Below are 15,390 nucleotides of genomic sequence, written 5' to 3'. Positions count from 1 at the left end.
TGGTTGTTTTTTCATTAAACAGCCATTACAAACTAACTTTAGCCACCGCTAGCTAACAATCAATGGAAGTGATGAGGGGGGATGTGAATGGCCAAATCACCTTTAAGTAACGTCAAGCCAAATATGGAGTTATTCATTGATTTTGGTGATTTTGGAGAAAACATTTTTTTACATTCTCACATGCCCCCATCACTTTCAATGATTTTTATGCTAGCAGTGGCTCAAGTTTGTAGTGGCTGTTTCAATAAAACTTAACCATGGATTACAGTTTCTCCTGGCCCATAGACTACTTTCATCCTTGAAGTAAAAGCTATAAATGAGCTATTTTATTAACTGTAACTATATTTCCATCACACTACTAGACCGCAAACCCTGCTAAGAGCTATGTCTTTGTTTCTAGATTCGACTATGTATTGGGTGAGCGGACATGGATCGAATACTGGCCCACAAGTGATGAGTGCAATATGCATGGTCAGGAAAATACCAGGAAAAGATGTTTGGAAATCTATGACTTTGTTCACGAAATGCAAAGCGAAGGATGTGTACACTAGAGTGAACATGTGTTATCCTGTTCTTTTCATTTGACAGTCATTTTATTCCTTGCACAAGAATGTCTTTGTACCAAACGTAGCCTAAATTAGCACTATTACTTGTCAATTAAAATGCTTTTGTTTGTTGTACTGGAAGATGCTTGCAAAAAACATGAATAAAGATGTTTGTCCAATTTTCTTGGTTGACACCAGTCTGGGTCAGGGGTTAAACCAGGACATCCATGTCCCTACCTGTCTATACTATACCAGAGGGAACATGTGTTATTCTGTTGTTTTCATTTGACACAGTCATTCTTTTTTCCTTGCACAAGAATGTCTTTGTACCAAATGTAGCCTAAATTAGCACTATACTTGTCAATTAAAATGCTTTTGTTTGTTTCAATCCCCTGTCGAGTCAGACCAAAGTGGGGCCGATGCCACTGCTTTGCACTCAGAATTAATGAATTTATGGTCCAGCCCTTTGATTGACTAGCATTCTGTCGATAGGTGTACTTGTACATCAAGCTGCCTCACGCTAAAGACACAGGAGATGGGTTTCTGCCCTATTGGCTGTTCTGGCTCAGACAAGGCTTACTTACTTAGGCTGTGGCCAGAGATGTTGCATTCGCCACAGTTCATTTTGAGATCTTTTAGAAATATAATGCATATACAAATGACAATGTGTGAATTCACAAACCACAAACTGTTATTAACGTTACTGTATGCCTTCAAAAAAGACAAATAGCTTCCTGATAACTGACATGTTACCGTACTGACAAGAACAAAAGACAATGTACACCAAACTTGTAAAAAAAATATTAAAAAACGTTTAATAGGACAGCTGTACAGATTGTAAATGTCCTATTTTTCCCACAGTCGCCGCACAGCTGCACACACAGTACATGCGTTAACCTTATGTAACACTCCTATGGTGGGCTGTCAACCCTCTTATGGGGAGAATGAGGTCATCAAAAGGCACTGGGCCAACTTCTCTCCAGATAGGCTTGTGGCAGTCAAACACCAACAACCTGGCGTTATGCCCAACGATCTGTACACCTTCACAGTAGTAATCAGCTATAACTGTTCATCAAGCGCACCACTGGAAAGGTGTACTTCAGATAATAGGTCTACAGTTGAAGTCAGAAATGTACATACATTTAGGTTGGAGTCATTAAAACTAGTTTTCAACTACTCCACAAATGTTTTGTTAACAAACTGTAGTCTTGGCAAGTCGGTTAGGACATCTACTTTGTGCAAGACACAAATAATTTTTCCAACAATTGTTTACAGACAGATTATTTCACTTGTAATTCACTGTATCACAATTTCAAAGTTTGCATACACTAAGTTGACTGTGCCTTTAAACAGCTTGGAAAATTCCAGAAAATGATGTCATGGCTTTAGAAGCTTCTGACATCATTTGAGTCATTTGGAGGTGTACTTGTGGATGTATTTCAAGGCCTACCTTCCAACTCACAGCCCCTTTGCTTGACATCATGGGAAAATAATGGGAAAATCAAAAGAAATCAGCCAAGACCTTGGAAAATTGTAGACCTCTACAAGTCTGGTTCATACTTGGGAGCAATTTCCAAAACCCTGAAGGTACCACGTTCTTCTGTACAAACAATAGTACGCAATTATAAACACCATGGGACCGAGCAGCCGCCATACCGCTCAGGAAGGAGACGCGGTGTCTCCTAGAGATGAACATACTTTGGTGCGAAAAGTGCAAATCAATCCCAGAACAACAGAAAAGGACCTTTTGAAGATGCTGGAGGAAACAGGTACCAAAGTATCTATATCCACAGTAAAACTAGTGTTATATCGACAAAGGCCGCTCAGCAAGGAAGAAGCCACTGCTCCAAAACCACCATGAAAAAGCCAGACTACGGTTTGCAACTGCACATGGGGACAAATATTGTACTTTTTGGAGAAATGTCCTCTGGTCTAATGAAACAGAAATAGAACTGTTTGGCCATAATGACTATCGTTATGTTTGGAGGAAAAATGGGGAGGCTTGCAAGCCGAAGAACACCATCCCAACTGTGAAGCACGGGGGTGGCAGCATCATGTTGTGGGGGTGTTGTGCTGCAGGGGGAACAGGTGCACAAAATAGATGGCTTCATGAGGAAGGAAAATTATGCGGATATATTAAAGCAACATCTCAAGACATCAGTCTTGACATCAGTTAAAGCATGGTCGCAAATGGGTCTTCCAAATGGACAATGACTCCAAGCATACTTCCAAAGTTGTGGCAAAGTGGCTTAGGGACAACAAGCCAAGGTATTGGAGTGGCCATCACAAAGGCCTGACCTCAATCCCATAGAAAATTTGTGGGGAAAACGGAAAAAGCGTGTGTGAGCAAGGAGGCCTATAAAACCTGACTCAGTTACACAAGCTATGTCAAGAGGAATGGGCCAAAATTCACCCAACTTATTGTTGGAAGCTTGTGGAAGGCTCCCCGAAACGTTTGACCCAAGTTCAGCAATTTAAAGGCAATGCTACCAAATACTAACTGAGTTTTTGTCAACTTCTGACCCACTGGGAATGTGATGAAAGAAATCAATTCTGAAATAAATCATTCTCTCTACTATTATTCTGACATTTCACATTCCTAAAATAAAGTGGTGATCCTAACTGACCTAAAATAGGGAATTTTTACTCAGATTAAATGTCAGGAATTGTGAGTTTAAATGTATTTGGCTAAAGTGTATGTAAACTTCTGACTTCAACTGTATATTTCAGGTATTTATTTACAATACAAAAAAATACAATGTGACTTTTTATCAAATAAATGGATCATAAAATAATGCCAAAATAATTTGTGAGGTTTCAAATACACACAGTAACAACGTCAAAGGACTAGATAGGTGGACGCAATAGGATAGCAACTCCACCTAACCAACCAGAGAACTACAGTAGAGATCCCTATCATATCCTTACAAACTACCCAATCCTCTTAGATCTGCCAGAGGGAAATCAACAAGGAACTGAGCAAGAGAGGCCTAGCGATCTGAATGGATTTGGGCCACAGAGCAACAGGCAGCCGGATGCAGCTTATCATTCTTCCTCTAAAGAGGAAAGTTGGAAGGCACACGTGTCACAACTCCTTTTGTTCAGTTAGCAGGAGAATCTACTGATCTCTCTTCAGTCCTCACAACTTCCTCTCTACACAGCTTCCGTCCACCACGTCTGGGCACCGGCAGGTGAAGCCGCCGCGGCGAGGTAGACAAAGGTGTGAACAGCCTCCGTTGTTCGAGCAGTAGTTATATGCTGTGGAAGACATTTGGATAACATTACCATCATTTACAGGAGTTTCTAGCCATTTGGCACAATTGTACTTTAAATTGTACTTTGATATCAAATGCACACTACATGTGGTCTGAATAAGAATAAGAGCAAACCCCACCAAAAGCAGCAGTAGGGATATTCACAGTGCTATAACAACATACACAGCTACATACTCGTACACTAAAAACTGTTTAATTGATAACATGTGACATTTCATACACACAAAAAAACATTCACTGTATGCTCTAGGAGTGTTTCAGACACCCAGAGTACTTTGAAAAAGACTGTCAGAACAGATTTACACTGTTCTTGGTCCTGCGGTCTTGATTATGCAGTAATGTAAACCAGACTGAGAGCTCTATTATTAAAACCTCTACAGGATCGGTGGGTCCCCATCAGGACTGTTGAGCTAACATAGGCTAATGTGCTTATCATGAGGTTGTACGTAACAAGAACATTTCCCAGGACATAATCTTTCTGCCAATATCAGATATGTCTAACAAGAATTTAAGCTAACTGCACTGTCCAATTTACAGTAGCTATTACAGTGAAATAATACCATGCTATTGTTTGAGAGTGCACAGTTATGAACTTGAAATGTATTAATAAACCAATTAGGCACATTTAGGCAGTCTTTATACATCTTTTTTTTAAACAGAAATGCAATGGTTCTTTGGATCAGCCTAAAATGTTGCACATACGCTGTTGCCATCTTGTGGCCAAAATCTAAATTGCGTCTCGGCTGGAATAATACATTATGGCCTTTCCCTTGCATTTCAAAAATGATGGTAAAATACATATATATATATGTTTTATCAGATCTAATGTGTTACATTCTCCTACATGAATTGAACATTTCCATAAACTTCAAAGTGTTTCCTTTAAAAATGGTTTCAAGAATATGCATATCCATGCTTCAGGTTCTAAAGCATGAAGCAGCTAGATTAGGGTATGTCATTTTAGGCAAAAATTGAAAAAAAGGGTCCGATCCTTTAAAGAAAGAAAATGAAATAAAAATAGAAATATAACAAATAATTAAAGAGCAACAATAAAATAACAGTAGCGAGGCTATACACAGGGGGTTCCGGTACAATGTGCGGGGGCACCGGTTATTCAAGGTAATTGAGTAATATGTACAGTTGAAGTCGGAAGTTTACATACACTTAGGTTGGAGTCATTAAAACTCGTTTTTCAACCATTCCAAAAATGTCTTGTTAAGAAACTATAGTTATGGCAAGTCGGTTAGGACATCTACTTTGTGCATGAGACAAGTCATTTTTCCAACAATTGTTTATAGTGCAAATCATTCCCAGAACAACAGCAAAGGACCTTGTGAAGATGCTGGAGGAAACAGGTACAAAGGAATCTATATCCACAGTAAAACGAGTCCTCTATCAACATAACCTGAAAGGCCGCTCAGCAAGGAAGAAGCTACTGCTCCAAAACCACTATTTTTTTCCAGACTTTTTGGAGAAATGTTCTCTGGTCTAATGAAACAAAAATAGAACTAACTGAGTATATGTAAACTTCTGACCCACTGGGAATGTGATGATAGAAATAAATGGCCATCGTTATGTTTGGAGGAAAAAGGAGGAGGTTTGCAAGCAGAAGAACACCATCCCAACCGTGAAGTACGGGGGTGGCAGCATCATGTTGTGGGGGTGCTTTGCTGCAGGAGGGACTGGTGCACTTCACAAAATAGATTGCATCATGAGGAGGAAAATTATGTGGATATATTGACAACATCTGAAGAAATTAGTCAGGAAGTCGTCAAAAGCTTGGTCGCAAATGGGTCTTCCAAATGGACAATCCAATAGAACATTTGTGGGCAGAACTGACAAAGCGTGTGCGAGCAAGGAGGCCTACAAACCTGACTCAGTTACAGCAGCTCTGTCAGGAGGAAGGGGCACAAATTCACCCAATTTATTGTGGGACGCTTGTGGAAGGCTACCCAAAACGTTTGACCCACATTAAACAATTTAAAGGCAATGCTACCAAATACTAACTGAGTATATGTAAACTTCTGACCCACTGGGAATGTGATGATAGAAATAAAAGTTTAAATAAATAATTCTCTACTATTATTCTGACATTTCACATTCATAAAATAAAGTGGTGATCCTAACTCAACTAAGACAGGGAATTTTTACTCGGATTAAATGTCAGAAATGGTGAAAAACTGAGTTTAAATGTATATGGCTAAGGTGTATGTAAACTTCAAACTTCAACTGTATATTTCAGGTATTTATTTACAAATTATTTTGGCATTATTTTCTTATCCATTTGATAAAAAGTCACAATGTATTTTTTTTGTAATGTAAATACAGCTTGCAGCTGTGCTTCCCTTCGTAGTCCATAATAGTTTGTAAGCCCTAACCCTAACCCAACCATTTGTACCTCTGCATTAGCTTTAATGTAAGGCAGGGACTGCTGTATGTCTAAACCTATAACCCCTTGAATCCAAATTTTAAAAAGACTGTCTTGATAAATGGTTAAAAGCAGTTGGCTGGCGGTTCACCATCCTAAAGCCTTTAATCACATAACATCGGGCATCATTTTTCTTTTTCAACATCGGCCGTCATTTCACGACAATTCTGCATGTTGAATGGCCACCGTTCGTCGACACTCATTAGGCGATCTACAGCACATAGCCAACTATACTATAAGTACTTACTATACCACTCATACTGTACACAAATTAAGGCCAGAAAGTGAGAACAGATCCCCATGGTGGATGGGATCAGACCAGATAAATCCAGAGGGAGCCCAGATGTATGAACATGGCAGACGGTGCACATTCCGCCCGACCCGAGTAATTGCATCCAGACCATGTGAGGATATATATGTAGGAGGGGGGGGGAAATCGGGCGGTTGCTGAATAAAGTGAACCTCTGCATAGCCAGCTGTAACGTTACAATTATGAGACTCTCAGCTGTATCCATGTACAGCTGCGTATTTAAAGCTATGTATCCAACTTGACTAATTCTGCTTCAGTGCTATATAACTAGTCTAGAACCACAACCGTTAGAGTTGGGATCAATTCCATGGAATAGAATTGAACATAAATTCAGATCACGTGCGTGTGTGTTTATTGTATAGACCTACACCAGTGGTCACAAACCAGTCGATCGCCAAACATTTCTGGAGAAAAGCCGATGATAAAGGCATAAAGGGTCCCTTTTTTGTGTGTTGCGCTGTTGGCGGCAGGTGCACTTGATTCAGAAGCCCTGCGCACCGGGATAGAAAAGTGTTCCTATTTTGAACCATTTCATTTGTCTGAAAAGGCAAACTGCCTACCCTGTGGACCAGGAGATCTCTGGCGAAATTGAGTGTGCCGACTGCGTTGGCCAATTGGATAGCTCACATCACTGTGTCTACCTACAGCTTCCACGACCCTAGCCTATGAGAGGTTTCATGACTTTTAAAACCATGACCAGAGAGACTGTCAAATAACACAGCAAAGAGCGGCTGTTTTTATGAGTGAGTTCACGTCTTGAGTTTTATTCGGCACTGTTAACACTGTTTGTATTCAACACTGTTACAAAACATACGTGCTTCTCTCTACTTCCACTCGCACAGTAGCTGCAATGAGTGAGTAGCCAGGTGTATCGATAGCCCTGCGTTTTGATTACTATTAGCAGCTTGTCGTGTCTGTTTTAATATCAAGGAGTATTTCACTTTCTCGGGTCATAGGAAAAACAGGAATTTGTGCCTGAGGCAGATGCAGTGCGACTCGAGTTTCGCCATCAGGTGGAAGACTGTCCCGAACTGAACATTTTTTATTTGACCCGCCATCCAACTCGGAAACGCTGGTCTCTTTTTCTAGATCTTTCCGACCTGATGTTCACCGATGTCATAATAGGACCTTTTCTCCCCCCAGAGTTACCAGTCTTGAAAGCATTATGACCATCAGATGCAGGTACCTATAATCAGTCCAGCGAATGATTTACATTTATGCTCAGCTGTGCCTTGCAAGCGCTACACCAACTGATCTATTTTATTATCAAAGCTTGGGTTTTGAAATATAATATGGTCTGAGAATAACAATATTGACAGGCCAGGCATATAGCAAATATGCTGTGATAATGTATTAGGACTACTGCATAAACCTCATTCCTACAGAACTGTTTTTATTAGGTTAATGTTATATTTTTTAAGTCATGTTTTTTTTAAATCAGAGTGGTGGATCTCGGCTTGCTTTCGACTACGAAAGTGATCTTGACTCAGTCTAGGTCAGTGGTCACCGACCTTTTCTATCTCCAAATGGTACCCTATTCCTTATATAGTGTACTTATTTTGACCAGAGCCTATAGGGTGCCATGTGGGATGCAAACCAAGGCTATTGAGAGAGTGAGGAAGTGTGAGAAGGCTTACCTTGTGGGCATTGAGTTGGGGTCGTGGCAATGCCGTACACTCGTGAACGCTTCTGTGGCAGAAACTCGTCCGTCTCTCTGTCCGTTGTGCGGTCCACGGCTACCACCGCCTCCCTGGCAACAGCAAACGACATTATCAGAGCATTTTCTAAACATTCGGTGGGCCCCCTCGGGACCACACGCCAACGTTTGAGCCATGCCCAGTGCTATAAAGTACTAAAGAAATAATACTTTAAAGCTGTACATTTTTGGGGGTATCTGTACAATACTTTACTAATCATATTTGACAACTTTTACTTCACTACATTCCTAAAGAAAATTATCTACTTTTACTCCATACATTTCCCTGTCACCCAAAAAGAATTGTTACTTTTTGAATTGTTAGCAGGACAGAAAAGTAGTCCAATTCGCACACTTATCAAGAGAACATCCCTGGTCATCTCTACTGCCTCTGATCTGGCAGACTCACTCAACACAAATGCTTAGTTTGTAAATGCTGTCTGAGTGTTGGAGTGATCCCCTGGTAATCTGTAAAGAAAAAAGAAAATGGTGCCGTCTAGTTTGCTTAATATAAGGAATTTGAAATAATTTATACTTCTACTTTTACTTTTGATACTTAAGTATAATTAAAACCAAATACCTTTAGATTTTTACTTAAGTAGTATTTTACTGGCCAACTTACTTTTACTTGACTCATTTTCTATTGATAAATCCGCCCCTTTTTTTTCCATTTTTGCCTAAAATTACGTACCCAAATCTAACTGCCTGTAGCTCAGGCCCTGAAGCAAGGATATGCATATTCCTGGTACTAATTTGAAAGGAAACCCTTTGAAGTTTGTGGAAATGTTAAAGGGATGTAGGATAATATAACACAATAGATCTGGTAAAAAATAATACAAAGGAAGAAAAAAAACATTCTTCTTACCATCATCTTTGAAATGCAAGAGAAAGGCCAAAATGTATTATTCCAGCCCAGGTGGAATTTAGATTTTGGCCACTAGATGGCAGCAGTGCATGTGTAAAGTTTTAGGCTGATCCATTGAATTTATGTTCAAAATGTTGTATCAAGACTGCCCAAATGTGCCTAATTTGTTTATTAATAACTTTTAATGTTCAAAATTAGGCACTCTCTTCAGACAATAGCATTGTATTCTTCCACTGTAATAGCTACTGTAAATTGGACAGTGCAGTTAGGTTAACAAGAATTTAAGCTTCCTGCCAATATCAGATATGTCTATGTCCTGGGAAATTCTCTTGTTACTTACAACCTCATGCTAATCGCATTAGCCTACGTTAGCTCAACCGTCCCGTGGAAGGGAAACCGATCCCGAATAAGTTTTAAGGTATATTTACTTTTACTCAAGTATGACAATTGAAAGAGAGCATACACCTCATACTCATAACTTTGAAGTCGACTACCATTCTAATGAAGGCTCTTACTCTATTGACTGCCGTGAAAAAATACATTCTACATGACAATAATCCTTTCGATCATTCATTGCCATGGTTTTTGATTTATTTTCATGAATCTTTTGAAAATGGGCAATATACTGACCTGATGTATACAAATCTGAGCATTTTAAGTAATGGGAAATGGATGCATGCTCATGAAATAGGTGTGTATGAATGAATTAATTAATTAAACAAATCAAATTGTATTCGTCATGTACACAGCTTACAGCAGGTATGAAAGGTTATTATGACACATCATTAAATATCTTTAGGCAAAAATTACAGACAGTAGACGACAATTAGCAAATTAGAACTAAAATTATTGATATATAATTTATTTTTATATGATTTAAATTAGAAGCCTATAGTTCTAGACCTACTGTATTTCTATTTTAATGCAGTCATGTTTTAATTTGAAGCACCTTCACTTGTTTGTAACAATTGCAAAGACATTGGCGACTTTGCATTTCTGGTCAACTTCATTCTGCAGTTATCGTCAGTCACAGAGAGACAGATAGGCCTGAACATCTTGATTCTATGTATAGCAGAGATTGTATGTGTATAGTGGGATAATCTACAGAAGGGCAGTCTGTAAATAACAAGCATTTTCAAGAGCAACTTTAGTAACAATAGTTTTGGGAAACATCTTGGAGATTTAACGATGCTCCTACCAATGTTCAAACGATGAATTTAGCCTTAAGATGCTTTTGGGAAACCGGTCCCAGGTCATCATACCTTCTCCAGTCAGTGTAGTAAAGGTTCCTCCCATGGGATACGATGGCGAAAGGATACTGAATCCCCTCCACAATAGTCCTACGGTTCCTACTGTTGGGGTCCATACACTGTACCTTACGAGTACCTGTAAAAATCATTTTTTTAAACATGCAGCAGTCAAACCAACATCCCTGCTGTGAGCAACAGTGGTGTAAAGTACTTAAGTAAAAATACATTAAAAAGTACACTTAAGTAGTTTTTTGGGGTATCTGTCCTTTACTTTACTATTTACATTTTTGACAACTTTTACTTCACTACATTCCTAAAGAAAATAATGTACTTTTTACTCCATACATTTTCCCTGCTACCCAAAAGTACTCATTAAATTGTGAATGCTTCGCACAGGGAAATGGTCCAATATATGCAAGAAAACATCCCTGGTCATCTCTTATGCCTCTGATCTGGCGGACTCACTAAACACACATGCTTCATTGGTAAATTATGTCTGAGTGTTGGCCATCCAAAAATTAAAAATAATATAGTGCCGTCTGGTTTGCTTAATATAAGGAATTTTAAATTATTTATACTTTAACTTTTTTTACTCAAGTGGGTGACTTTCACTTTTACTTGAGTCATTTTCTATTAAGGTATCCTTACTTTTACTCAAGTATGACAATACAGTACTTTATCCACCACTGGCTAGCACCATGCTCCAACTAACTGAGTCATCTGAACTGTCTCAGTGCAGTGGGATTTTCCCATGGATTGCTACATAGCGTTGTGGGCTCACAATATCAATAGTGTTAGCATGTTTAGTGTAGCGTCTTCACCTGCATCAATAGGGTTAGCATGTTTAGCATAGCTTCTTACTAGCATCACTAGTGTTAGCATGTTTAGCACACCTTCTTAACAGCATCAATAGTGTAAGCATGTTTAACAAAGCTTTTTACAGATTGTGTCTGCATGTTTAGCGTAGCCTCTTACCAGCGTCGGCCCAGCACAGTTGCTGGCTCTCAGGGTCGTATGTCAGGCCGTTTGGCAGCCCCAGGTCGTCCTTAACCAAGACTGTCCTGTCGGTTCCATCCATGTTGGACATCTCGATCTTGGGCCCGTCTCTGTTCCAGTCTGCCCAGTAGAGTCGTCTGGACAACAAGCCATAGAAAACATGTTCCTGTCACAATGCTTAGAACCATATTTTTAAACCAACAGCTTTAACAAGGAACACAGCACCAGTGATTTGTGTTGTCAACCCTACGTCAAATCTACAGTGGGGCAAAAAAGTATTTGCACCAATTGTGCAAGTTCTCCCACTTAAAAAGATGAGAGAGGCCTGTAATTTTCCTCATAGGTACACTTCAACTATGACAGACAAAATGAGCATTTTTTTCCCAGAAAATCACATTGTAGGATTCTTAATGAATTAATTTGCAAATTATGTTGGAAAATAAGTATTTGGTCAATAACAAAAGTTTATCTCAATACTTTGTTATATACCCTTTGTTGGCAATGACAGAGGTCAAATGTTTTCTGTAAGTCTTCACAAGGTTTTCACACACTGTTGCTGGTATTTTGCTTCATTCCTCCATGCAGATCTTCTCTAGAGAAGTGATGTTTTGGGGCTGTTGCTGGGCAACACAGACTTTCAACTCCCTCCAAAGATTTTCTATGGGGTTGAGATCTGGAGACTGGCTAGGCCACTCCAGGACCTTGAAATGCTTCTTACAAAGCCACTCCTTCGTTGCCCGGGCGGTGTGTTTGGGATCAGTCGTCATGGTCCCTTTGCAGAAAAACAGCCCCAAAGCATGATGTTTCCACCCCCATGCTTCACAGTAGATATGGTGTTCTTTGGATGTAACTCAGCATTCTTTGTCCTCCAAACACGACAAGTTGAGTTTTTACCAAAAAGTTATATTTTGGTTTAATCTGACCACATGACATTCTCCCAATCTTCTTCTGGATCATCCAAATGCTCTCTAGCAAACTTCAGACGGGCCTGGACATGTACTGGCTTAAGCAGGAGGACACGTCTGGCACTGCAGGATTTGAGTCCCTGACGGCGTAGTGTGTTACTGATGGTAGGCTTTGTTACTTTGGTCCCAGCTCTCTGCAGGTCATTCACTAGGTCCCCCGTATGGTTCTGGGATTCTTGCTCACCGTTCTTGTGATCATTTTGACCCCACGGCGTGGAGCCCCAGATCGAGGGAGATTATCAGTGGTCTTGTATGTCTTCCATTTCCTAATAATTGCTCCCACAGTTGATTTCTTCAAACCAAGCTGCTTACCTATTGCAGATTCAGTCTTTCCAGCCTGGTGCACGTCTACAATTTTGTTTCTGGTGTCCTTTGACAGCTCTTTGGTCTTGGCCATAGTGGAGTTTGGAGTGTGACTGTTTGAGGTTGTGGACAGGTGTCTTTTATACTGATAACAAGTTCAACCAGGTGCCATTAATACAGGCAACGAGTGGAGGACAGAGGAGCCTCTTAAAGAAGAAGTTACAGGTCTGTGAGAGCCAGAAATCTTGCTTGTTTGTAGGTGACCAAATATCTATTTTCCACCATAATTTGCAAATAAATTCATAAAAAATCCTACAATGTGATTTTCTGGATCTTTATTTCTCATTTTGTCTGTCATAGTTGAAGTGTACCTATGATGAAAATGACAGGCCTCTCTCATCTTTTTAAGTGGGAGCACTTTCACAATTGGTGGCTGACTAAATACTTTTTTGCCCCACTGTACCTACGTGCTATCTAAACCATGAAAAGGGTAACCTGACAGATTCGCTAGCAAAATCATTCAAGGCCTTAGCGGTTAAGGACAATATATATTCAGCACAAAGAATTAACTGCTTATTTAATCGCAAATTTGCATTAAAGGAATCAAAGTCAGACATTGTCCAAAGACACGTACCCATAAGAGGGGTCAGCGACGATGGGCCGGGGGTTGACCAGGTCGGTGTTGAAGAGGACACGGCGCTGGCTTCCGTCCAGTTTGGCCACCTCAATCCTGTCCTTCATGGAGTCCGTCCAGAACATTAGCCGGGCCAGGTGGTCGATAGCCAAACCCTCTGGGCTCTCCAGGTCTGAGGAAGAGAAAAGGAGGATATCGTTACGCCTAGTTCAGACAGAAACTACAGATTTTGTATGAGGGTTATCAGGGATGGAATTTAAGGATTTTGAGCACTGGCCCGCCAGGCAAATAGACCGCAATTCCTACAAGCCCGGGTCCAAAATCTGTGGGACATTTAAGAAGAAAAACATCACTAGCCAGCGAGCTAGTTGGGCACATTTTCTACAAGCCCGATATGAAAAATACTATCCTTAGGTTAGCTTTATTTCCATCCCTGGGAGTTATACACTACATGACCAAAAGTATGTGGACACTTGCTCGTCGAACATCTCATTCCAAAATCATGGACATTAATATGGCGTTGGTGCCCCCATTGCTGCTTTAAAAGACTCCACTGTTCTGGGAAGGCTTTCCACTAGATTTTGGAACATTGCTTGCTTCCGTTCTGCCACAAGAGGATTAGTGAGGTTGGGCACTGATGTTGGGTGATTAGAGCTGGCTCGCAGTTGGCGTTCCAATTCATCCCAAAGCCATTCGATGGGGTTGAGTTCAGGGCTCTGTGCAGGCCAGTCAAGTTCTTCCACACCGATCTCAAAAAATCTTTTCATGGACCTTTTTTTCACCTTTATTTCACCAGGTATGCCAGTTGGGAACAAGTTCTTATTTACAACTGCGACCTGGCCAAGATAAAGCAAAGTAGTGTGACAAAAACAACAACACAGAGTTACATATAAATAAACATACAGTCGATAACACAAAATAAAAGAAAAATAGAAAAATCTATGTACAGTGTGTGCAAATGTAGAAGAGTAGGGAGGTAGGCAATAAATAGGCCCTAGAGGCAAAAATAATTGCAATTTAGCATTAAAACTGGAGTGATAGATGTGCAGATAATGCTATGCAAGTAGAGATACTGTGGTGCAACAAGAGCAAGAGGGTAAGTAATAATATGGGGAAGAGGTAGTTGGGTGTGCTATTTACAGATTGGCTTTGTACAGGTACAGTGATCGGTAAGCTGCTCAGACAGCTGATGCTTAAAGTTAGAGAGGGAGATATAAGACTCCAGCTTCAGAGATTTTTGCAATTCGTTCCAGTCAGCAGAGAACTGTAAGGAAAGGCGGACAAAGGAAGTGTTGGCTTTGGGGATGACCAGTGCAATATACCTGCTGGAGCGCGTGCTACGGGTGGGTGTTGCTATGGTGACCAGTGAGCTGAGATAAGGTGGGGCTTTACCTAGCAAAGACTTATAGATGACCTGGAGCCAGTGAGTTTGGTGACGGATATGTAGTGAGGGCCAGCCAATGAGAGCATACAGGTCGCAGTGGTGGGTGGTATATGGGGCTTTGGTGATAAAACGGATGGCACTGTGATAGACTGCATCCCGTTTGCAGAGTAGAGTGTTGGGGGAAATAGGAAGATGATTCTAGATTTATTTTTGGATTGGAGATGTTTAATGTGAGTCTGGAAGGAGAGTTTACAGTCTAACCAGACACCTTAGGTATTTGTAGTTGTCCACATATTCTAGGTCAGAACCGTCCAGAGTAGTTATGCTAGTCAGGCGGGAGGGTGTGGGCAGTTGAAGAGCTGCACTTGGTTATACTAGTATTTAGATTTACTAGCACCATTCTCTGTGCATGGGGGCATTGTCATGCTGAAACAGGAAAGGGCCTTCCCCAAACTTTGCCACAAAGTTGGAAGCACAGAATCGTCTAGCATGTCCTTGTATGCTTCACTGGAACTAAGGGGCCTAGCCTGAACCATGAAAAACAGCCCCAGACCATTATTCCTCCTCCACCAAACTTTACAGTTGGCACTATGCATCCAGGCGGGTATTCGTCCATCAGGACTGCCAGATGGTGAAAAATGATTCCTCACTCCAGAGAATGCATTTTCACTGCTCCAGAGTCCAATGGCGGCGAGCTTTACACCACTCCAGCCGACGCTTGGCATTGCGCATGGTGATC

At 40.6% G+C, this 15,390-nt stretch overlaps 2 protein-coding genes across 2 annotated transcripts in view; one reads left to right on the top strand and one right to left on the bottom strand.

Annotated features, from left to right (window-relative positions):
• The window catches only part of LOC124016498 (complement C3-like), a 46,365-nt gene extending 45,637 nt beyond the window's left edge, over nt 1–728 (top strand). Inside the window, exon 41 of the mRNA XM_046332067.1 lies at nt 401–728. Coding sequence (XP_046188023.1) covers nt 401–551 — 151 coding nt within the window. The 3' untranslated portion in view covers nt 552–728. The remainder of the gene's footprint in view (nt 1–400) is intronic.
• A 2,454-nt stretch (nt 729–3,182) lies between these two features.
• The window catches only part of LOC124016387 (nidogen-1-like), a 74,813-nt gene continuing 62,605 nt past the window's right edge, over nt 3,183–15,390 (bottom strand). Inside the window, exons 16-20 of the mRNA XM_046331949.1 lie at nt 13,268–13,439; nt 11,345–11,502; nt 10,382–10,505; nt 8,196–8,308; nt 3,183–3,803 (exon numbers count right to left, since the gene is read on the bottom strand). Coding sequence (XP_046187905.1) covers nt 3,685–3,803; nt 8,196–8,308; nt 10,382–10,505; nt 11,345–11,502; nt 13,268–13,439 — 686 coding nt within the window. The 3' untranslated portion in view covers nt 3,183–3,684. The remainder of the gene's footprint in view (nt 3,804–8,195; nt 8,309–10,381; nt 10,506–11,344; nt 11,503–13,267; nt 13,440–15,390) is intronic.

This window comes from Oncorhynchus gorbuscha, linkage group LG26 (assembly GCF_021184085.1).
Source record: "Oncorhynchus gorbuscha isolate QuinsamMale2020 ecotype Even-year linkage group LG26, OgorEven_v1.0, whole genome shotgun sequence".
Taxonomy (NCBI): domain Eukaryota; kingdom Metazoa; phylum Chordata; class Actinopteri; order Salmoniformes; family Salmonidae; genus Oncorhynchus; species Oncorhynchus gorbuscha.
Note: the sequence above shows the minus strand (reverse complement) of the source record. Positions and strands in the feature narration are given on the sequence as shown.